This window comes from Phoca vitulina, unplaced genomic scaffold, assembly GCF_004348235.1.
Source record: "Phoca vitulina isolate PV1807 unplaced genomic scaffold, GSC_HSeal_1.0 scaffold21, whole genome shotgun sequence".
In the NCBI taxonomy this organism is placed as follows: Eukaryota; Metazoa; Chordata; class Mammalia; order Carnivora; family Phocidae; genus Phoca; species Phoca vitulina.
In genome coordinates, this window is record NW_022589724.1 from 27,701,529 (window position 1) to 27,725,678 (window position 24,150).

General features: G+C 57.5%; 1 protein-coding gene across 2 annotated transcripts in view; it reads left to right on the forward strand.

Annotated features, from left to right (window-relative positions):
* The window catches only part of NCS1 (neuronal calcium sensor 1), a 51,987-nt gene that overhangs the window by 15,724 nt on the left and 12,113 nt on the right, over positions 1 to 24,150 (forward strand). For both annotated transcript variants that reach the window (XM_032418294.1, XM_032418293.1), the window contains exons 2-6: positions 8,513 to 8,537; positions 19,564 to 19,702; positions 20,966 to 21,044; positions 22,265 to 22,353; positions 22,689 to 22,766. In XM_032418294.1, coding sequence (XP_032274185.1) covers positions 8,513 to 8,537; positions 19,564 to 19,702; positions 20,966 to 21,044; positions 22,265 to 22,353; positions 22,689 to 22,766 — 410 coding nt within the window. The remainder of the gene's footprint in view (positions 1 to 8,512; positions 8,538 to 19,563; positions 19,703 to 20,965; positions 21,045 to 22,264; positions 22,354 to 22,688; positions 22,767 to 24,150) is intronic.

Below are 24,150 nucleotides of genomic sequence, written 5' to 3' on the forward strand. Positions count from 1 at the left end.
GGCAGGGACCCCCCACCTGTCAGCACAGAGCTTGGAGCAATACAAGAGCTCGGCCAATGGAGCCGGCTCTGTCCGGGGCTCAGGAGGATCCTGAGGGGCCAACGGGGAGCAGGGGCGTTTGCCTTGGGATCTGAGCAGTCCTGAGCAGCTCTCACACCTCGGTCCCCTTGAGGGCTTGGCTCCTCTCTGCGCCGGAGGACATTTCCCATCAGCCCCCCCGGCCCCGCAGCCCACATCTTCTGCTGCTTCCCCAGTGGCAGTGAAACCCCTGACGTCTTATTCTAACACCGTGGCTGTCATCATGATAGTCTGAGTCTCTGTGTCACTCGTCACCTGCTGGGCTCAGTGCTCTGGGCCTGCATGCTCTTGTTGGCTCCGACAGCAGCTCCATGAGAGGGACGGGAGCTCAAGGTTCAGAGAGGGGCGTACATTGACTGAGGTCACACAGCAGCTAGATAGCGGGCGGACCTGGCCCCACAAAGGCCTGTGGTGGGAGAGAGCCCAGCTTCCAGGCGGGTCAGCCAGAGTCGGTCCCAGGAGCAGAGGGGTGAGGGGTGAGCAGCTGGCCTCGCTCTGGCCAGAGCTGTGACCCCCGGAGCTTTGGGAGGCTTTACAAAATCCTGTGTGCAGGGGCTTGGTGCAGGGCTAGCCTTGTAGCGGCAGCTCACAGATCTGGTGCAAGTGGGTCTGCAGATGGCTGATGCCCCCAAGTCCCCGCAGGTAAGCCTGCACAGAAGGTTCGGGGGGCGGTAAGAGCATGGCAGGCAAGGCCCTGCCCCGTGTCCTGTGGACTGCTGTGGGCCCCAGCTGGCGTGGGTGTGCTAACCACCAGTGGGGGGGGGGCCGGAGGGGATGGCTGGGGGTGTGGGGGAGGGTGGTGGGGCCAGGGCCCTGGGGAACTCGCTCCTTCTGGGTCAGCTAGAGGGGCTTCCGCAGCACCCCGCTCAGCCTGGAGCGCCCCGGAATTCTGGGCAGGAAGCCAGGTGCCTTTCCGATGAGCTCAGGCTGGCTCCCTCCAGCTGGGCATTTATGGAAGGCAGGAGTGGGGCGGGCGGAGGGCCGGCCGCCTCTCCCCCTGCTCTGGAGGAGGCATGGAATGAGAGTCAGCTCCTGTGTATGTCACTCGGGTGTAGCTGTGCATGTCACTCGAGGCAGCTGTCCCCAAGGTCTCCTTCTTGCAGAGGAGCCTGCCACCCCCCGGTGGCCGAGGGCTCCTAGCACCTTAGCACCGCACCTGGCCCAGGGCTGTGCCCGCCCTCCTGTTTCCACACCGCCCCTGGTGGGTGTCCACGGCCTGCGCCCTGGGGCACAGGGCCTGGCGGGGGGGGGTAGTCCATGGCCATTGGCTGGCTGCCTGCCCGTCACTTCATGGGGTGCGGGAGCTGGGGACTGGAGCTCTCTGGAGTCTATGGAGAGCTGCACGGCCAAGGTGGGCTGCCTAGTCCCCGGCCCCCACGGGAACACTGGTGTATTTCCACCGCAGCATACACGGGTCTGTTGGGAGATGACATGGGGCTCGGGGCGCGTGTGGCTCTTGGAGGCTGGGGGAGTGCAGGTGTCTGCTCTCTGTGGCCAGAGCCCTGGGAGGGAAACTCCCAAGCATTTCTCTCTCTCTCTTTCTCTCTCTCTCTCTCTCTCTCTCTCTCTCTCTCTCTCGTCTCTGCAGTTAGCACTGTAGGTAAGGTCTGCTGTGTGTGGGAGGAGCTGTGTCCCCTTTCATAGACAGGAAAAGACAGGTCACACGGCGGGGGAGTAGCAGCCCCCCGGAATCCCGGTCCCAGGAGCCTACCCCGCTACACTGCCTTCCCTAGAGGGTACTGCCCCTCCTGCAGGTGGGGGGGCCTGTCCCCAGGCTGGAGGGAGGGACAGGCTGCTGTGGGACATGGCAGCCGCTTCCCTCCCTTCTCTGAGCTTTGCTACGAGGGGAGGGACACGCCAAATTAGGGATGTTGGCAGCTGCTGGTGGGGACTAGATTGGGGGGTGGGTGGGAGGCTGGCAAGTGCTCGGGGGAGGGGGGCCAGGTGGGGACACCTGGCTGGCTGTGGAATGTGGGGGTGTTCCTGTGTTTTCTGCCCAGTAGAGCAGGAAAGGGGTGTCCCCAGGAAGGGGAGGTCCAGTCTGGGGTGGGGATCTCTTTGGGCCACGTGGAGTGTAGGCAGGGGCTGAGCTAGAGGGGGCCAGCTGGAGAGGAGCTTGGGGTGAGGTGTGTGGGGTGCCTGTGCTGCCCCCCACCCCCGACAGCCGTGTGAGAAAGGGACTCTGAGGACTCCAGTATTTGGAGGTTGAGCAAAGGAGAGGCCTGGGGCCTGAGCAGGAGCTGTCTGAGGGGCGCTGTGCTTCTGGAAGCTGTCTTTCTGCACTTCTGAGCACTTCTTTGTCCGAGTGGTCAGATGTGTCAGGACTAACGGAGTGTCAGATTTAGTGACAAGGGGTTGCTGGGGGCCAGGCCCAAATGGCCCCACTTTCGCTTTTTGTCTTCATCAAACCAGAGGCCTTCTTGTTGCAACTGGGGTGGGAGGCATGGGTGACACAGGCACTCGACCCAGCCTCTGTCCCTGGAGACAGAAACAGGGTCTGGATTGGCCACAGGGCGGTGGCTGGAGAGGCCGGAATGAGCAGGCTGGGCCTGCCATCCCTCCTGCTGCAGCCAGGCCTTCTGTGGGGGCCACCACCCCTGCTTTCTGTTCCCACCGTGTTTGAGCTGAGCTTCAATCAGGAGAGAGGTATTTTGCTTTAGGGAAATCAAAATCAGACTCAACATTTATCCTGGGCTCCAGGGACCAGCTCTCTCGCGTTCATTCCTGGCAGACGAGAGCTGTGCTTGAGGGAGGAGGCCCAGGGAGCAGCCTCAGGAGCGGGAGTGCTGTTCCTGCTCTTCCTGCCGGGGGGTGGGGGGGGGGGGGTGAGGAGGGGGGCTCTGCAGGCACTCCTGCCAAAGGGGGTGAAGGCCTGGTTGCAGTGAGCCAGCTGGGGGACAGCTGGGGAGCGGGCCACGGCTGGGCCCCCTCCCCACTCCCAGCCACCAGCAAGCCTCTTCCCTGTCTCCCCCGCTTCTCAGGGAGGTCCGTGGGAGGGGAGCGGAGGGGATGCCCAGCCCCTCTCCTCCTGGCTCTGTGCCCGCTCTAAGCTGGGAGTTTTCTAGCTACCTCTCAAGGGGGCGCCTGGGTGGCTCAGCCGTTAAGCGTCTGCCTTCGGCTCAGGTCATGATCCCGGGGTCCTGGGATCGAGCCCCGCATCAGGCTCCCTGCTCGGCGGGAAGCCTGCTTCTCCCTCTCCCACTCCCCCTGCTTGTGTTCCCTCTCTCGCTGTCTCTCTCTCTGTCAAATAAATAAATAAAATCTTTAAAAAAAAAAAAAAAAAGAAGCTCTCCCCATGGCTCTTGTCTGATAGGAGTTTATACCCCATCTTTCAATGAGGACCAAGGCTCAGAGAGGTTAAGTAACTTGTTCAGAGTAACACAGCCTATACATGGCTAAGACAGGACACTGGCCCAGAGCCTCTCGCCGCCTCAGCCATGTGGTTTTAAATACTGGTTTCCTAATGAGCCTGGGGCCCCCTGGCCTGTAGGCAGGAGGGGGCTGGAGAAAGGCAGCTCATCCGTAAAGGTGCCCAAAGCCGATGGCAGTTGTAAAAGTAAACGTGTTGAGAAACACAGTAGGGTGTGTCCCAAATGCAGCCAAGTGGCTTGATGAGGAATCAACGAGGGTTTATTCTCTGCCTCCCGTATGCAGGACACCGGGCCAGGTGCCCAGGTGATGCTGGGGTATGCCACGAGAAGCGCCCTGGCCTCTGGGTGCTTAGTGTCCAGCTGGGAAGAGGAGAAAAAGTGGCACCGTTGAGCGCCTGCTGGATGCCAGACATCATGCCAGGCGCTTTCCACACACCCTCCCCCTCTAAGGCAGAGGCTGTTATTTGTCCCATTTTCAGATGAGCAAACCGAGGCTCCAAGGTGTGGAGTCATTGCTCAGGGCCACACAACCAGAGCCCTGGCCTGGCGTGCTGGCTGGGCTGACCCCAGAGCCCCTTCTGCGGACCGCTCCGTTTTACCGCCGCCCCCCTCCTCGCTGAGCTGGCCCTGGCAGGCAGCGCCCGGTCTGACCCTCCGCTGTGGAGCTGATGGGAAGACAGATCAGGCAGGAAGCAGTGATTCTCACATAGCAGGGGCTTCAGAGGCGGCTGTGGCAGGGCAGGAGGGCTCTGCAGAGAAGGGACATCCCAGTGGGGATTGGGAAGGTGCATAGGGTTACCCAGGTGAAGGAGGTGAGGACGAATGTCCTGGGCAGAGGAACAGCATGTACAGGAGCCAGGGGGCGGGGGGGATGGCTAGCGAGGGGCTTGGAGGGGGCAGTGCTGGGCTGAGGGAGCACTGAGGACAGCTTTCTGTTGTCCTGAGCCCTGAGCCTTGAGCGTGGACCCGCCTAGTGCAAGCGCGGTGTGGGTGGACGCCTGTTTAATTTCACACTTGGATGGAGGCCCCGGGGAGAAGCTAGGAAGCCTGAGCCTGGGAATGTCGCTCTGGCATCTGGGTGGAGTGTGGAGCAGAGGGACCCGGTGATGTCCCCCACCCCCTCCTCCCTCCCGGTGCCTGTGGTGGTCAGAGCTGCAGGACCCCCAGTCCTTCTTGCGCTGGGGAGGGGGGGGATGGGGGCACACACAGGTTGTGGGCTGATGAGGACAAATATGTCCCGGCAACCTTTCATTTGGAAAGCGAGAGCAACATTGAAATAACAGTGCAGCGAACACCTGTGTGTCCTTCCTCTAGATTCGCCGGCGGCCAGCATTTTGCTGGGGCTTGCTGCTTCTCTTTCTAAATATATGTGCATGCATTTCTGAACCTCCCACAAGAAGCTGCCAGCATCCTGACCCTCACCCCTAAATAATTCAGGGCACATCTCCGATGAAGAGGGACATTCTCCCACACCACCCCTGTGCCGTTCCCACCCCTAAGAAAATCAGCAGCGGGTCCATCGGGGCATCTACTTGCGCCCCATAGTGCAGCTTCCCCAGCGATCCAAATAATGTTTTCTGTGGCTGGTCTTTAACACCAGATCCAGGACCCAATCCAGGCTTTGCGAGTTGCATTTGATGGCTTTGTCTCTTTTTCCAGAACGATCCCCTGCCTTGTTTTACCTTTCATGGCACTGACTGACTCAAGTGTCCTGGCCAATTGCCTTGTAGAATGTCCCGCCTTCTGGATTTGTCTGGTTATGTCCTCATGATTAGACTCAGGTTGAATATTTCTGGCAGGAGCACTCCGTGGATGCCACGTCCTCCCACGGCATGAAATCAGGGGGGCACATGATGGCGGGGTGTTCACTATTGGAGAGGCCAGGTTTGATCAAGGACAGTCATCTTCATGGTTATATTTTTGTTGTGTATTAGAAAAGATACGAACAGCACACGTCATTGGTAATTTTATGGATATTGATGCTTAGACTAAATCTAGATCAGGCAAGTCAGTGAAATGAGCGAGCTGATTTAGAGAAACATCCTGAGTGAATCATCGGACAGGTGGTTAGGGAAGAATCGAGAAGGTAGCGTGGGAATGGCTGAGCTCCTGGAAACCCAGACAGAATGGTAAGAACGCAGGTCTCGGCATTGAGCAGACCTTGGCAATGACCTCCTGCCTGCCTCCTTCTGGCCGTGGCCTTGGGTCCCTTTCTCAGGTCTCTGGCTCAGCTGCCTCACCTGGACAGTCAGGTTCACACTGGTCACCTCCAGGTTCCTGACACTGGTGGAGGGGCTTCGGGTAGGTGGCTGGGTCCCCAGAGGGCTGCCTGATGCCCACCCCACTCAGGACCCTCCATGGGTCCAGGCAGTGAGGCAGTGATGACCTGCTGGCCCTGGCATGGTACCAGGGGACACCTGATGGCTTCATCTGTTTCCTAAAGGTTAATTAGCTCCTTAAAGCATCAGAAGGGCCCATCGCCCCCCACCCCAGCTCACTGCCCCTGGGGCTTAGCTGCCTGCTGATCAACCAGTGTTCATGCTGGGGACAATTCCAATGGGGGAGGGCAGCCAACTATGTCCCCTGCCCCCACGTAGCTAGCTGTTCCATCCTGGGGACTTGGGGGGAATTTCTGAGCTAGGGGATTCCAGGGGAGCCTTCTCTGGCCCTGTGAGGCCAGAGGTCAGCAGTGGATCTGCCACCCAAACTCTTACCTCCCAGCTCCTGCCGCTCCTGTCATGTGATGCCGAGGTCACACAAGGTCATGCAGCTCTTCCTCTGACTCTCAGGGTGGGGGAGGCACCCAGCTGGGCGTCCATCCTGGGCTCTGAAGGCAGTCCTGGCCCTGCCATTTCCTGGCAAGGTGACCTTGGCTGACTATAAGCAAGTGGACTCGTCTGAACCTCAATCTAATTGGGAAAACGGGACTACCACCCACCTGCGGGATTCTTTTTTTTTTTTTTAAGATTTTATTTATTCATTTGAGAGAGAGAGCTAGAGCAGGGGGGAAGGGCAGAGGGAGAGGGAGAAGCAGGCTCCCTGCTGAGCAGGGGGCCCCGATGATGCGGGGTTCCCTCCCAGGACCCTGGGATCATGACCTGAGCCGAAGGCAGACGCTTAACGACTGAGCCACCCAGGCGCCCCTACCTGTGGGATTCTTATGCAGGAAAGAGCATCAAGCCATTGTAGTTTTCACAAGAACCCGTTTTATAAATGAGGGAACTGAGGCTCAGAGAGAGGAAGTACTTTACCCGAGGACACACAGCTAGTAAGCTGTGGAGTTGGGTTTGAATCCAGGAAGCCTAGTCTGGCTCCGGAGTAGGTTCCCCGTAAGCTCCTGCCTATGCTGTGATGGGTCTCCTGTGTCTCTCCAGGTTTGGGCTTTGAGCATCATCCCCTGCCCCTGCTGCCCTTCACTGCCAGGCGTGGGTGGCGAGTCCAGGGCAGCTCAGCCTGGGTCAGACCAAGGTCACTTTCCCTCTCCACCCCCACACCTGACCCCCTTCCCACCTTCTATCGTCTGCCAAAACTCTTGGAAAATTGCATTCTTTACTCTAGGTCTGGCCGATCCAGGTAGCCGGCACCTCCCACTGTCGCCATGCCCTCTGTTTATCAGCTGCCTATTGGGGGACTGGCCTCTTCCTCTGCCTGGGATTTGGGCTTGTGGGAGGAGGAACCTGGCGGTGGGCCTCCAGCCTGCCCCAGGGGTCTGAGCACCAGGTTACAGCCTGTGGATCAGATGGCAGAGCCACACACAAAGTTTAGATCCTCACCCTCTCACTTCACGTCCTGGCCCCTTCATGCCTCAGTTTCCCCATTTGGAGCCAGGGCAGAGTAACACCGTGTTCCCTCGGAGCTGTTGTCAGGGCGGCTGAGTCAAACACAGAGGCCCACCCTGGCACGGAGCCGGTGGGCACTTGGTGTCCGGCAGCTGTTACAAGCTTCCTTTGAGCAGGTTTTGGAAAAGTGGCCTCCTCGAGTCCAGTCGGGCACAGCAATTCAGGGACACCCCCTTGGGCCTCCCTTCCCACTTCCCTGGGAGGAGGCTGCAATTCCTTTACTCAGCTGACCTCCACCTGGCACCGACCTTCCTGTCCGTCCGTTCATTTGTACCTTCATTCATTCCTTCCACAAGTGGGCATGGAGCACGTAGGCGGGCCAGGGCCCGTGCCAGGGACTCAGGAGCTTTCACACCCATTTCACACCTGTTCTGATAGAATTCCCAGCACAGCTCATGGGGCAGGTCCTATTATTCCTGCTTTACAAATGGGGAAACTGAGGCATGGGTTGCTGGAGGCACCTCCCGAAGTCACCCCCACAGAGACTGAGTGTGGCCCGGGAGGTGGTTACATGTTCTCACTCGGTGATCGTAGAGAGAGCCCTGGTTTGGTTCCAATCTGAGCCAATTTAGTACTTTTCAGAAAAAAAAAAAAAAAGATTTTTTTGTTTGTTTCACGGTTCAATAAAGAATGACTATTTTGGCTTGGCTGGATCTTCGACCACGTTATGTGGCTTGTCCCAGGTTTTGGTTTACGGCTCTGTTCTCTTCTTGCCTGTAAAAAACCTGGAAGTGACTGCCGTGGGGGGCTGGAGGGGCAGGCTGAGGAGCGGAGGGGGCTGGGGGCTGCCAGGGCCCTGGGGCACTGCTCAGCCTTTCTGTCCTGGCCCGCCACACGCAGGCAGGGCAGCTGAGTGCCTTCTCCGACGGTGCTGTCCCGGGAATGAGAGGTGGGGCGCAGCGTATCTCAAACACTGGCCTGGGTATGATGCTCCTTCCAGCCCCCCCGCCCCCCAGGACAGCAGGGAGAGCCAACCCCGCGTGTAAGGGGCTGTTCTTGTCAGTCCTTCTAGAAGCACAATGGGCCTCAGAAGGGATAGGCCAGTGCTGTCCCCTGCCGGGGTGGCTGGACACGGAGCTCCTGACCGGGACTGTTCATTTGGGGGACAGGGGCGGGCAGGCTGTGGGGGCGCGCTGGGGAGGGCAGGAAGGAGGCTCCCCGGGGTCTGCCCATCCCCTAAGACACCTCCCAGAGCTAAAAGTCTTCTTCTGTTTTCTCTTGCAGTTACCGAGAAGGAAGTCCAGCAGTGGTGAGTAGCTGTTTTCTCCCCAAACTGTTGGCGGGGAGGCTTTGGGCTGATGGGACAGCAGCCCAGCTGCCCAGGACAGGGGCACGGGGAGGGGCTTCTGAGCTTGGCTCCTCTACCAACCTGTCCGAGGCAGCCTTCATTTAGATTTTTTTGTCCATAAGGGGCTGATGTAGAGCCAGTTGAACTGGAGTGGAGAGGGGGTGTTGGGGACTCCTTGCCTTGTGTGTCATCTCTAAGGACCACCAGGCCCTGCTCACCAAAGAGAGGGGTTTGGACCAGGAACGAGTCAGGAGACTGGGTCCCAGGCCTGGCTTTGTCACTAAGTCACTGGTGGCCTTGAGAAGTCTCTTCCCATTTCTGGGGTTCAGCCCCCTCTTCTATAAAGTGATCGGTGAGACTGGACCAAGGATGGCAAATAGGTTTTCTCTCGGATGCCGGTTCCATTCAATCTGTAGTGGCTGTCCAGAGTGCCGTGTTAAGAAGGGTTCTGAGGCTGTATGTCATGGAACAAAGGGAAAGTATAGCAGTGAGAGATTAACGAGGGCTGTAACGGATTAGTTATGCCTGCCTAGGCTGGGGGAGATGGGAGTGGCATATTGTCTGTCACCTGGTCACCTGTGGAATGTGGCAGAATGTAGTGCTGACAGGGGAGGCTCACGCTAAGGTAGACCTGAGGTTGGGGGGTTAGGGAGGGGAGGAGGCAAGCCTGGATAACTTCCAGGAAAGTTTGGTGGTTTAGAAATGGACTCTAGGATCCTGACGAGGCCTCAAGTGATTCTCTGAGCCTCAGTTTCCCCGTGTGTATGGTGGGAATGATGACTCACTGGGAAGACATTCCCTGTGAAGGTCGTAGCACAGTGTCCAAGAGATGACAGCCATGGCCAGTGGTCTTCTGTGTGCCGTTCAGATGGGGAACTGAGGCCTAGAGATGTGCCCCCTGTCACAGCCAGCCGTGGTGGGCCTGCAAGGACCCACACCGTGAGACTCCGGGCCAGGCTCCCCTAGGGGCCAGTCTGTACAACTCCAGGTCCCTGAGTCCAGGCGGCAGAGGGTGGGAGCTGCGGCCGCCCTGCCCAACTCTGCTGACCGCATGCCGGACACCCAGCCTGGTGGGCGGAACCCGGATAGTGAGCTGGCTACTCCTGCGATGGGGGAGGCGGGGGAAGCGGGGGAGCGCATGTGGAGGGAGCAGCCGCTGCCGCCTTCTTCCTCCCCCACATCCGAGACCAACATGTGGGTCTGGTCTGCCTCCGACCTCATTTTCACTTCTGCACTTCCCCAGGTGAGCGTTCCAGAAACGTTCCTACTTCTAGGTCTTTATCCCCATGGCTCTGCCTTCCAGAACTCCCCGCCCTTCCTTCCTGGGCCTTTGTCTACTCCTGTCTCCCTTTCGGAACTCCCCACCCTTCTTTCCTACCTTCTTAGGCCAGCTGAGCTCTCCTCTCCCAAGGCTCATCCAAGTCACCTCCTCCAGGAAGCCTTCCGGGATTCCCCATCTGTACATTATCCCCCTCCTTCCCACCTGGCAGCCAGAGGGATCATTGTTGAACAAAAACCTGACAATGCTCGGCTTCTGCCGAAACCCTGCCTGACGCTCAGGTGAAGGCCGTGCCTTCGGCATCTTTATATGGGGATGAGGACCGCTTTGGTCTGACCTTGTTGACCCCGCCAGTCTCACTGCCATCTCCTTCTGCCCCCTGGCCTGCCTGAATTGCTGTCTGTTCCTGAACTCACCTCACCCCCTGGGCCTTCCTGAACTTTGCCTGGTCTGTCCCCCTCCTGGGGACACCCCTCCACCTCTTTGCTTGGCTACTATCTCCCACCCTCAGGGCTTCTTCCCTGAGACCCCTGGGCCCTCAGGTTAGCTTAGGGGCCCCCATCACAGCCGGGGACACAGCCCGTAGCAGTTACTCATCTGTGAGCCTCCCTGCCTCCTTTCCTGGCCCTGAGGGCCGGCCCTGCCCTGTTCGCCCCTGTGCCCCCGGAGCCTGGCCACAGCAGGTGCTCAGCCCCCAAGAAGCACACCCCAAGTGCTTCCCATACATTGCTCTTGTCTCCTGGGAGCTGCCCTGGGGGCCCACATGGTGAGCCCTGCCGGGCAGGGCAGAAGGTGCAGTCTGTCCCGGAGAGATGGCAGATGCTTCCCCAGCGCCGCCGTGTGCCCTGCGAGCTCTCAGACGTGGCCTCATTCAGTTCCTCCTCACTGTCACCCAGAGGAGTGTCCCATCTTGACATTTCCTAGACAGGGCCCTTGAGCCCCCGGGCTCTGCCCTGCTTACACCTGTGCTTCCCCCGGAGAAGGCAGGGCAGAGCGGCCAGGCGGGCTCTGGAACCAGGGCGCTGGGCTTGGGTACCCACACCCCACGTCCTGCGTGAGCAACCTTGAGCAAGTTGCTGGACTTGTCAGTGTCTTGGTTTTCCCATCTGGAAAATGAGGGTAATAATAGTTAAATATTATAGGACTATTTTAAAGAACAAGTGATGTAGTCACATGAAGCATCTGGAGCAGGGCCTAGTAGCCCTCTCTTCGTTGGTGGTTTTAACAATAATCCTGATATCGTCATCAGTACAGCCCATGCGGCAGTCCTGAGAGTCATGGTCCCCTTCTCGTTATGACAATGGGGAAGCCGAGGCCCAGACAGGTGGAGTGCCTTTGGTTCATTTGCCAAGCTGGTATTTCAGCTGCGACCTGGACAAGGACTCGGCCGTGGAGGAGAGTTCCAGGCACAGGGAAGAGTGAGCGTGAAGGTGCAGTGAGAATAGACTTGGCGTGTTTGAGGGTTTGAGGAACAGCAGGGAGGCCGAAGAGGCTGGCCTGTGGAGAGCATTCGTGGAGGCTCCCATAACAGAGCCGGGGCCCTAGGCCTTGTTACACCCAGTCCTTGCTGTAGGGTGACTGTCTCTGAAGAGCTTATAAAGACAAGAACTGATCTTTCTTTGCCAGAAAGTTCTGTGAGCCTCGAGTACATGTCCTCTGGTTCATTTCGGTGGTGCCTTCAAGCCTAGGAGATGGTTGACTCAGTGCCTTCCTCTGGCCCTCCTGGGTCAGCCCATGACCCACCTCACTGTGGTATTCTAGAATGGCTACATCCCGTAGGGTGAAGCTAGACCGGGGATGGTTAAACAGGGCCACTCATGCCACCACTCTCCCCGCCGGTGCCCACAGCAGACATTGGTAATGGATCACAGATTATCGCACTCTGGATCAGTTTCCTCCAGTGCTCAGGGCGCCCAGTGCCCTTGTTGCTGGCCCACAAAAGGAGCCCATCTGTTATCCCTCGATTGACCCGAGCCTCACTGGTTCACTGGGACTGTAGGTAGCCCACCGTCCCCTCTGTCTTTTGCACAGGAAACGGGTAGGATGAGCAGTTGCATCCCAAGTGCCCTGGGCCCTTCTCAGAGGACCCTTTGCCACCACAGCCCCCAGTCAGCCCCTTCACATCCTAAACAGCTCTCAGGGCACCCAATAGTTGGGGATGGCGCCTCCCTGGGAAAACTTGGGCTTCCCAGGATCTCTCCCCTCACCTTCTCCCTCAGCCTTGCTGGGCATCCCCCTACTTGCTGTCCCTCACCCACACCAAGCTCATCCCTACCTCAGAACCCCTGTCCTTGCTGTTCCCTCTGCACCCAGATCTTGGCATCTGCACCCAGTGTCCTCTCTTCCGAGAGGCCTGTCCTCACCACCCAGTCCCTGTTTCTCCAGCATGCTCTAGGATCCCCTTGTTTTGTGCTGACTTTCAGTGGCCACGATGCAGCGGGGGAACCAAGGCCCAGGGCTTTTTTTTTTTTTTTTTTTAAGATTTTATTTTTAAGTCATCTCTACACCCAAGGTGGGGCTCAAACTCACGACCTCAAGATTAAGAGTCCTACGTTCCACCGGCTGAACCCAAGGCCCAGGGCTCTTACGTGATTCTGTGATGGGTCGTGGGCCACCCAGGGAGCAGAGGCAGAGCCGGGAGCAGCACTTGGGCCTCAGTGCTGGTCGGGCGCAGGTTCTCGGGAGAGCCCAGGCCAGGCTGCAGCAATGGGGTGCCCAGGCCAGCGTCATCAGGGCTCAGTCTGCACCGGGCTCCCTCTGGGTGCCCCTCGGGGTCATCTTGGGGGCTCCCAGCCCCACGCTGCCATGCTGTTGTCTGTATTTGCAGGGAGGGGGCTGGAGGCTGAGAGGTGAGGCCAGTGTCGGGGTCCACAGCCAGCCTGGGTCCCTGCGCCTTGCTCTTGACCATCTTCGTTCCCATGCTGAGCCCGGTTTGTCACTCTTGGAAGGTCAGGAACTGCAGTGAGGGCTAAGAAACTGCAGCAGGTCCCAGGCCCTTGCAGATGATTGTGAAATTGCCATCACTCAGAGGACAGACAGCAGGGCACAGATAATGCCCCCCCCCCCCCCCCCGCACCCACCCCGGGTCCCGATGAACACAGGCAGAGGGCCCAGGAGCTGGGAAGGAATGGCCAGAGGCGTGTGTTGGGTAGCAGCATTATGGGTCCTGGTGCCTTTCTCTCTTATAGTTTCTATTTCCAAATTTTCTTTTTCTTTTTCTTTTAAAGATTTTATTTATTTATTTGACACGGAGAGAGAGAGAGAGAGAGCGCGCACAAGCAGGGGGAGTGACAGGCAGAGGGAGAGGGAGAAGCAGGCTCTCTGCTGAGCAGGGATCCCAATGCGGGGCTCGATCCCAGGACCCCGGGATCATGACCTGAGCCGAAGGCAGCCGCTTAACTGACTGAGCCACCCAGGCTCCCCTCTATTTTCCAAATTTTCTGAAAAAACTGAAGCTCAGAGGGGTGGAGACACTTGCCCAGGTGGCCCAGTGCTGTGTGCGTGCGTGTGTGTGTGTGTGTGTTTGGAGTCGGGGTCCAGCTCGCTCCACCTCCGTGGCCCAGGCTGTGGGAGCTCCATCCTGCTGGCTCTTGCCTGGGCAACCCCCCAAAGCTGAAGACCATGGGGGCTGGCGGGGAGGGCAGGAAGGAAGAGGCATCCTCCTCATGGGTTGTGTTTACGGGAGGGGGTTGTTTGCAAAGATAATGGGAGAAGAATCCATCGGGTGTACACGGAGGCAGCTGGGGCCGCACTGGGCCTGATGGCAGGTCGGGGAGAAGCGCTCTCGTTTATCCGTCTATTCCGTACCCTTCCTGCTGCAGAAGGCTGCGCTGCCTCGCTTTACCCTGGGCCTGGCGGGAGAGGGGCGTGCAGGGAGCTGCAGCCTGGCCTCAGGCTGGCTCCCACGGGGCAGAGATCCCTGGGAACTGAGAGCACTGAATCCCCAGCAAGTCCTAGCAGGCTGGGGCCTTTGGGCCTTGCTCGGGGTCCTCCAAGAACGAGAAGCTGAGCTGGAGTTGGACCCCCCATGTCATAGTGAGGATTCGTTCATTCATTCACTTGATCATTCATTTGTCTGCTCAGTAAGTCTTTACTGAGCACCTGCTATGGGCCAGGCCAGTGCCGGGGGCTGGGGGCAGGCGGCTCTGAGGGAGACAGGTGCCTGGAGTCCCCTGGGGGAGGGGACACAGGCATGGCCCAGGCTGGCCCAGTGGGGAAGCCCCTTCTGTAAGTGGCATTCAGCCTTCCCTGCTTTATGAAATGACAGGTTTCTTCACCCCTTTCCTTTTCAAAGAAGTGTAAGAACGCACTTGTCAGGTCTGCGACTTTCTCTTCTCATCCCCACCCTGTCTTGAAGAGCTGGCTCCCAAACACAGCAAACGCTGTCGAACACCCGTGCTCATGTGGCCAGGAAGTGTATGCGCTGCGTGCGCAGACACTGGGCCCATTTCCCAGACTCGGTGCCATAGCTTTGTGTCCGATTCCCAGAGCCACCTCTGGCCCCCCAAGAGCTAAGACCCCTGTTCTCGAACAAGATTTCAAGACTAGCGACAGGTACAGAGATAATCGATTTGATAAAATGTCGTCTTCTTACCTCAATAAAAAGATGACTTAAAATCAAAAAATAGCTTCCACGAGTCCTAGTAACTAAGGACGGTTTATAAAAGAAAAGGCAAATCTAGGTGGAGTCGTGATTGTAGTTTGGTTTGTTTTTTCAAAGGTTTTGTTTTCTGCAACAATCTTTTAAAAGTAGCTCATTTTTTAGTGGGTAATGGTTGATTGCTTTCACAGTTTGTTGATTTATGTGGATATAAACAACTTTTATTATCTAGGATTTGTATTCTATATCACATGCTGTGTTACACCAAACTATATCTGTGTTTGATATTTTTATGCCTGATCTAGAACATTCTGTAATGATTTTTTTTTAAAGATTTTGTTTATTTATTTGTCAGTGAGAGAGAGAGAGCACAAGCAGGGGGAGCAGCAGAGAGAGAGGGAAAAGCAGACTCCCCGCTGAGCAGGGAGCCCGATGCAGGGCTCCATCCCAGGACCCTGGGATCATGACCTGAGCTGAAGGCAGACCCTTAACCGACTGAGCCACCCAGGCGTCCCTCTGTAATGATTTTAATTCCTTTTTTTTTAATGTGGTGAAATACACATAACATAAAATACTACCCTAACCATTAAGGCTGCGTATGGGGGTGGCCTCCATAAAGGCTGAGTGATTGGACGGGGCGGGGGCATCAGGGGCCTTGGTGTACTGGAACCTCCTCCTTGGGGCAGGTGGCAGGACAGGGCGCCCGGGGCGGGGGGTCTGTGGCATCTCGGGCTCTGCTGTGTGGGAGAGGTCGGGGGCAGGAGCTTGGCGCCCGGCAGATGTCCAGGACGTCTTTTGCGATCTGCCACACTGCTGCCATTTGTCGAAGCTCACCCAGGGCCTGGAAGGCAGGTGGTCTCCACCTCACGGATCAGGAAATTGAGGCCCGGAAAGGGGAAGTCACTTGCCCAGGGTCACACACAGGTCAAGGATGGTGCTGGGATCGAGCCAGGTCTGACGGGGAAGCCTGAGCCCTTCCTTTTCAGTCCTTTAAACTCTAAAAAAAAATTAAACTTTTTTATATTACGGACTTCGTGCATGCTCAGTGCACGGAGCTAGTAATAATAAATAAAAGAAAAAGATCCTTCCACCTCCTTTCCACTACACATGATGCCTGACTTGCTGGGAGTGTTTGTCCCAGAGCGTGATTTGGTCTGCAGGGGCCAAGGGGGACTTCTCTAAGGGAGACACCGAAGCCGAGAATGAAAGTGTGGGTGGGAGTCAGCAGGGTAGGGAGGGGAAGAGCAGGCTGAACAGAAGGCGTGCTGAGTGAAGGCCCTGAGCCAGGGCAAGACGTAACCTTCCCCAGCCTCAGTTTCCCCATCTGTAAAACGGGTATAATCGTCCTTGTCTCCTGGGCTCAGTGGGACCATGGGGTGAAATTGTGCCTGGAGAGAACATAGCCATTTGCCTGGTCCTCAGTAGCCCCCAGGGGTGGTTGTTACACAGAAGAAAATACTTGTGGTAGACCCCCTCAAGCTCATGGGGTTCCCAGAGGCCATCTAGTTCAGTGGTTCTCAGCTGGAGTGGTTCTGCTCCCAGGGGATATTTGGCCCTGTCTGGAGACCCTTTTTGTTGTCCTAACTTGAGGGCCACAGACATCTAGTAGATGGAGGCCAGGGACACGAGACAGGCCCCTCTCCCACTGAGAATCCTCCAACCCCAAATGTCAGAGGTGCTGGCGTGGGGAAACCCGACCCCCGGAGCTGGTCTGAGTCACTTATTTTACCAGCAGGGAAACTGAGGGGCATTGCAGGGAAGGGGTCCCTCAGGGTCCCTCTCCCAGCGAGACAGGACGGGGCCAGGCTTGGCACGCAGGGCCTGGGCTCCTGGAGCAGCTTTCCTGGTGGCTGTGCGTCTGAAGGAGAGCGGGACGGACCCGGGCCTGTTGGAACCTGAGGCCTGGGCCCTGGGTGGGGGATGGAGTCACTCCGTCATCCTGGGGACGGGAGTCCTGGATGTGAACTTCCTTATGAGGCAGCAGCCCCCCACCGGGTGCCGGCAGCGGGGAGGGGGCGTGTGCCTGGTGCGGGGTGTCCCGGCTCAGCCAGCCTCAGGACTGGGCCGTTTTGTCAAGTCCCGGCGTCAGAGCTGTGACAACTCACAGGGTGAGTTAGGGCTCTGGGGTAACCGGGGTGTCTGGGACAGCTCCCCATCTCTGCTCCGGTGAGGCAGGGTGCCCCCACCTTCTGATGATGAACAGCAGGGTGGCACAGCGTTTGGGGAGCACGGCCTCACCATGCGTTTATGCAGCCGTGTTTCTGCCTGGCTGAAGGAGAGGCGGGTGACGTGGGAACCCAGGAGGCAGGAGACCCAGGTCTGAGCCCTGATCCTGCTGCTAACTTGCTGTGTGACTTTGAGCCAGCCTCTCGCCCTCTCTGGGCCCTCAGTTCCCTGTCACAGAGCGGTGGGGGGCCATCAGTGGGTCTCTAGCCATCTGAAGGAAGCTCTCAGGTTCTGGCCAGGGTCCTCGGGGCTCAGGAAGAAGACACTGGATGCCTGGGCCCCCACTCCGTCTGTCCCTGTCTGGCAGTTTGTATGCTGATCCGTCCATCCATCCATCCATCTCCCTGGACAGGCATTTACTGAGCCCACATTGTACACCAGGGCCTGTGCCGGGCATGGGGCACTGCAGTGTCAGGGAGGTTACGGTCGGACGGGGACACAGCGTGGAGACAAACGGGATACGGCGTGCTGGGGTCTTCCGAGGGGTGAGGGAGCAGAGGAGCCTGTGAGGCTCTGGGGGGCCTGGCCAGCGTTCGTGGAAGGAGTGACAGCTAAGCTGGGACTGGTAGTGGTGGGTGAGTGGATTAGCCCAATGAAGAGAAGGAAGATGTATGTTCTGCAGGCAGAGGGACCTGCAGGTACCAAGGCCTGGAGGCTGGAGATCGTATGGCAAGTTCTAGAAGGTGTGGTTGGGTGTGGATTATGGAAGTGCCTGGCAAGAGGAGGCTGGGCCATGGGGCTGGCCTAATTGGTATTGCCTCCTGGGGGTGGGCTTCCTGGGGCCCTACCGTGACAGTCTCTGCAGCGGTAACCGGAAAGGCCCCCCCACCGAAGGCTCCCCACTGAGGCTGGCCTCCCTGCGCCCCGCCAGCCCCCAGTTACCGCAGGGCCCCCACCGTGGGCCCAGGCAGCTGCTCTCCGAGCTGAAGACTCCTGCTGCTGAGCGAGCTGCCTTCCCCTCCAAGAGCCGCCCCCTGAGAGCCACCCGCAGGGACCCTCCGAAGAGGCTTTTGTCTTCTCTTTATTGTTTTTAACAGTCTCTGCGGATCACTTAGGTAACATACATCCATTGTGGGGAAATGAGAAGCTCTGGGGGAGGCCCCCACCCTGGCATCCAGAGTGATCTGGGGACAGCAGAGCCTGTCCCCACGTGGACCACCAAGTCCTGGCACCAGGCTTGTCCCCTCTTCCTGCCCAGGGACCTGTCTTGACCAGGGAGCCTGGGGCCATGGACCAGGTCTTGTCCCTGCAACGCTCCTTCTCCCTGGCTGTGTGTCCTGCCTAGGTATGAAGTTTGGAGCCCAGAACACTCCGCTGGGAAGGAGAATTTAGAAGAGGGACCTGCACTGGGCTGGGTCCCTTCCTGGTACCAGTGTTGGGAAGCGCACCCGACCTCTTGCCTCATCTCTGAACCCCAGCATCACTGAACCCACCTTGCAGGGCAGGGGTGACTCACGAGGAGCAGCCATGAAGGCTGAGCTCCGTGCCCGGGAAGGTCCAGGCGGAGGGTGAGATGGGGCAGCCATCTGCTTACTGAGCAGGGAGCTGGCCTCCCTGGACCTCTTCTCCGCATGCCCCCTCTATGAATGGGCCCCGGCCATGGTGCCACCTCCTAGGGCCAAGATGGGGTGCCCGGAATCCCCTCCCTGGACACGAGGGTCTCCATTAGAACAGAACAACGGGGCAGGTGAGTCTCGGCGACCCCGTGTCTCTGAGCATCTGGGCTCTTCAGTGTTTGCCTTCGATCCCCGCCTCAGCTCTGGTCTGGGTTGCGAGGACGAGCAAGTACCCCTCCTGAGCCTCAGTTTCCTCATCCTTCAAATGGGCTTCACTGTAGACTTGCTCACCAGCCGCCGTGGGCGCTCTAGGAGAATGGGTTTGCAGCGAGGTGCCCCGAGAGCTAGGAGCTGGGAGCAGACAATGGCTGATCCCTCGCTAGCTTCCCTCTATGCTGGGAATCCCCCTCCTCCAGCTGGGTTGCTAAGCTACACACAAGAGCCAACTCATGAATTACTTTACAACAGCTCATCTGAGTTCATAATACTAAAGATCATGCTGTTGATGATTTTTTATGCCCAGGCCTGGGGTAAGTGTTACCTCATCATCTCATCTGATCCCGACAAAATCGCTATGAGAGCTGTCCCCTTTTATGAATGAGGGGATTGAGGCTCAGAGAGGGGAAGGCACTTGCCCAACGTTGCACAGCCAGCAAAGGGCAAAGCTGGGATTTGGAGTGTAAAGCCATGTCGCCATCAGCGGGCATCTGCAGGATCCTGTGCTGGGCACTGGGAATACCGGGTGGACAAGTCCAATCGGAACAAACCAGGTGCCCTCTGAGCTCGCTGCCCGGCTCCCGTGTCCGTCAGTGCAGATCCCTGGGAACAGAGGTGGGGGAGGGGGTGTGTGCATATTGTAGGGTGCAGGCATGTGGGAGGAGCCAGCTGCCGGCCCCATATGGTGGCTCTGCCCACTCTGTGGTGCCAGGAAGGGCTCAGTGGAGAAAGTGGGGGAGGCGGGAGTGCCTGGTGTAAGAGTGCCACTTTGAGGAGCTGGTTCGTGTGAGTTTTGTTGTAGCCCCGCTGTGTGGGGGGCAGGGCTGGGGGGCCAAGTGCTCTATGCACAGTGTTCATTCTCATGGCGTCTCTTATTCCCCCTTGGATGGATGAGGCTCAGACAGATGCAGTCACCTATCCCAGGCCACCCAGCTAGCCAGAGGCAGAGCTGGGATGAGCCCCCGCTAGGACGTCCAGCCCACCACCCCCATGGGGCACCGTCTCTTTGAACCAGGATTCACAGCCTCCCGGGGCACTGGGCAGGAGCTGCGGGTAGGTGGGTGATTTCGGCGCCTCCTTTACCCTCTCTCGCCGGGTCTGCGCCTCCAGGTACAAAGGCTTCATCAAGGACTGCCCCAGCGGGCAGCTGGATGCTGCAGGCTTCCAGAAAATCTATAAGCAGTTCTTCCCATTTGGAGATCCTACCAAGTTCGCCACGTTTGTTTTCAACGTCTTTGACGAGAACAAGGTGAGCTGGGGGTTGGCGGGGCCCGCGCCCGGCCCAGAGTCCCCTCCCTCCTGCAGGCGCCCGCGGCATCTCCACACCCACGCTCTCCTGCCGGCCTTCCCTTCTGGAGGAGGAACACACACACACACACACACACGTGTGCACGCACACACATGCACATACACTGATGCGTACAAATGCGTGCCTGCATCCGCACACAAACGTGCGTACACATATGCAATTCATGCACTTACACGTGCTGCACAGAGATGTGTATGCGTACGTATGTATGTATAGACACGCATGCGCACATTTGTATACCTTGCCCTTTCTCTTACAAGCACAGAATGCAAATGCCTGCAGGCACAATAACCCGGATTTAGAATCATCACTGACCTTACTGAACATTTACTGTGTGCTAAGCTTTTTACGTGGATTATTTTGAGTGAGGCTTTACAACCAACTACCTGTGGGGTATGGCCTTTTAATACCCCCATTTTGCAGATGGGGAAACTGAGGCTCTGAGCAGCATACAATATGGGATCTTTTGTGCCTGGCTCCATTCACTGAGCATCATGTTTTCAAGGCTCATCTGTGTTGTTGCGTGTGTCCCCTCCTGGGGATGGCCGTGCTGACAGTTGGCAGATCCACTGTCAGGGGGCCCACAGTCCTTAGCACTCTGTCCCATGCCTGCATTTTTCCAGGCTTCCTCATGTTCACGGTGGATTTACTGTAACTTGTTTTCACGCTCTGTACTGTTGGGCGCTTGGAATGTTTCTGTGCTGTCACGCTCTGGCTTTCTCCCCAAGTATCCTCAAGCTGACAATCACACTGCCTAGCCCTGGGAAGAGCTCTGCCCTCTCCAGGCCTCAGTTTCCCTATTTGCAAAACGGACAGGTGGGATTAAACAGTCTAGAGCCCTGCCCTCAAAAGCCTGGAAGCCTATAGTTCTAGGCCAAGGGGAAAGGGGATCTCCAGGAGGCCCTTGCCCAGAGAGGGTGTGTGTGTGTTGGTGGTAACTTCTGGCTCTTTCTCCCATCACATGTGGAGTTGGGCTCTGCCTTTAGCCTCACTCCTTCTTCTGTCCCCCCTGCCTGGCCTGACCCATCTGTAATCCTACCCCCCACTCCGTCCCTTGTCCCCTCTCTCCCACCCTCTCCACTTGGGTGTCCGTCCATCAGCCATGGGCATCTGGTGCCTGCCGCCACCCGTCACGCACCCAAGGCCCAGCCTGACCAGAGACCCGGTACTGACTGAGGCCACCCTGCCCCTCTCTCCTGTCAGGACGGGCGGATCGAGTTCTCTGAGTTCATCCAGGCGCTGTCGGTGACCTCAAGGGGAACGCTGGATGAGAAGCTTCGGTGTAAGTCCTGTCCCTGGGTTCTGTCAGGCAGCCCCTGGCTGGGCCCAGGCTGGAGGGCGCCCAGATAACCGGGCCGGGTTGTGGGTCCAGGGCTGAGAGATGACCCAGATGTCTGGCCTTTCCAGGTCACAGGAGCTTCCCTGGGGGTGGCCGTGTAGGAGGAACATGGCTTACCGAGGCAGGGTGGACAGATGGGGCGGTCAACGGGTGTAGACATGGACCATGGGTAGTGTAGCCTTGCATTCTAAGACTCAGTTCCAGTGCTGGCTGCACCTCTTGGGAGGCCGCTGTTTTGATGTCTGGTCTCATTCATGCACTTACTCATTCACTCAGCAGATATCCACAGGACACGGCCACAGTGCGCCCTGGCCCGGAGGCTGGGAAGCCGCGGGAGAATCAGATAGGCAGGTGCCCGCTGTCATGGCTGTCAGTCTAGCACGGGGACATGATTTTGAAAAATCCCATAAAACTGCAGCCGAGGCGGGAAGGGTGGGTGAGCAGACAGGAGAGCAACTGGCTCTGTGAAGGGTCAGGAGCTGGCCCTGCGGGAGGCGGGAACAGCATGTGCGAGGCCCTAGGGCGGAGTGGGCAGGGGCAAAATGACGTCTGGAGAGAGGGTGGAAACAGTTGAACCAGAATTCACTGCTCTCTCGGGCCTTTACGTTGCATTGGCAACAAGAAAACAGTGCAGTTTCTTTTTCTTTTTCTTTTTCTTTCTTTCTTTCTTTCTTTTTTTTTTTAGGAATAAAGGAGGATTTTATTCATGTAAAAGCTACCCCCCCACCCCCATCCCGGGCATATTATTTTATTTTCTTAGTTGACCATAGCAGGAAGCTGCGTGATTGTGGGAGGGGAGTGGGTGGAGAGGAGGCGGAGACTGGGGAGGGTGGGGGTGGGGGGAGGGAGGCCATTAGGGGTTCCTCCTGCCCTCCCTCCCCCCCGCCCCACTCAACCCCAGCCCCTGCTCTACAGACCCAGAGACCCCTTCTTTTTACTTTTACTTTCTTTTTTTTAAACCCTACTTGAAATGGTACCTGTGTCAATGTGTGTGTGTGTCTGTCTGTCTGTCCATCCCTGCTTGTCCTGATGTGAATCCTCTGTGGATGAGTAATGGGGCTCCCCCGCATGCTGGGGGTGGGGGTGGGGTCGGAGGGGCGTGGCAGAGCCTGCCGGACCCCGCCCTGCGCTGGGGCTGACTCCGCCCCGCTGCTTGATCACAGGGGCCTTCAAGCTCTACGATCTGGATAACGACGGCTACATCACCAGGAACGAGATGCTGGACATTGTGGACGCCATCTACCAGATGGTGGTGAGGCCTGGGCCCTATGGGGTAGGAGAGGCAGGGGGCGTCACGTTTGGGGACAGGGCCTGGTCGGCCCCGAGGGAGCCCGCTCGCGTAGCCGCTCTCCCGCCCCGGCTGAGAGTTGGCCAGGGGAGGGGTCACTGCACATCTGCGAGGTGGGCAGCGGCTGTGGGGACAGAGTGTTCCAGAGCAGGAGGCAGAGAGGGCCGGGGTGGGGTGGGGAGTGGGAGAAAGAGCAGTCTGCATCTGGAACCCGCCCAGATCTGGGGGGCAGGCTTTTGGCCAGGACCCCAAAGCCGGAGTGCTAGGAGCCTAGCGCCCACCTTGTCTCTCTCTGGCAGGGGAACACCGTGGAGCTCCCCGAGGAGGAAAACACCCCGGAGAAGAGGGTGGACCGCATCTTCGCCATGATGGACAAGGTGAGCCCCGGTGAGGCTGGTACTTGACCAGGGAGGTAAGGCGTGGGGGCCAGGCCCTGGGCCCCAGTGGGTGGGCCGCGCAGACCCTGCGAGATGCATAGATGTTCAGTGCAGGTCAGCAGCCATCCCTATCAAATATCCAGAGCTTTAAGTAAGTTTAGCCAACACTTCTTTCCCCAGCTAAATTCTTTTTTTTTTTTTTTAAGATTTTATTTATTCATTTGAGACACAGAGATACAGAGAGAGAGAGAGCAGGGGCGCCTGGGTGGCTTAGTCGTTAAGCGTCTGCCTTTGGCTCAGGTCATGGTCCCAGGGCCCTGGGATCGAGCCCCGCATCAGACTCCCTGCTCGGCGGGAAGCCTGCTTCTCCCTCTCCCACTCCCCCTGCTTGTGTTCCCTCTCTCACTGTGTCTCTCTGTCAAATAAATAAATAAAATCTTTAAAAAAAAAAAACAGCATGAGCAGGGGGAGAGGCAGAGGGAGAGGGAGAAGCAGGCTCCCTGCCGAGCCAGGAGCCCAATGTGGGGCTCGATCCCCGGACCCTGGGATCATGACCTGAGCTGAAGGCAGACGCTTAACCATCTGAGCCACCCAGGCGCCCCTCCCCAGCTAAATTCTTAACCGTTTTTACTTCTTGACCTGGATCCCTTTGACGTACTGGAGAAGTCTCTGGGCTTCTCGGAATAACGGTTTTCAGTGCATCAAATCAAATCCATAGGATCAAAAAGGAAGCTAATGATTTTGGAATACAGACATCAAAATATTTTTTAAAAAGAATTCGTGATAGAGCGTTCTGTGAGCTTCTTTATGAATGCATTAAATAAAGAGGTGTAGTGGTGGGTGTCACCACCCCCCAGTTTCAAAGCGGTGACAAGCGTACGTGATGCCCACACGTCATTGCCTATGACCCCCACGGTTGACACAGGTCCCAGGTGCGGCTGGTTCTCTTGGGCATTGTCACCTACCATCATTGTAGATGGAAAAGCTAAATTTCAGTTAGAAGTTAGCAAATAGAAAGACCTCGTTTTTTTCCCATCTAAGTTTACAGACCTGCTGCATTCTAGCCACAGATCCCAGGTTAAGAAATCCTTGTTTATATCAAAATTTTTTTTTTAAAGTGAAATAAGTTTGTATTTATTGGAAATTTGATATGGTGATGGTAGGGCAGCCCAGTATCACTTGCCTTAAATCAAAGAACACAAATTACAGTGACAGTGGCCTTATTTTTTTTTTTTTAAAGATTTTATTTATTTGACAGAGAATGAGTGAGAGCACAAGCAGGGGGAGCGGGAGAGGGAGAAGCAGGCTCCCCGCTGAGCAGGACCCTGGGATCATGACCTGAGCCAAAGGCAGACACTTAACTGGCTGAGCCACCCAGGCGCTC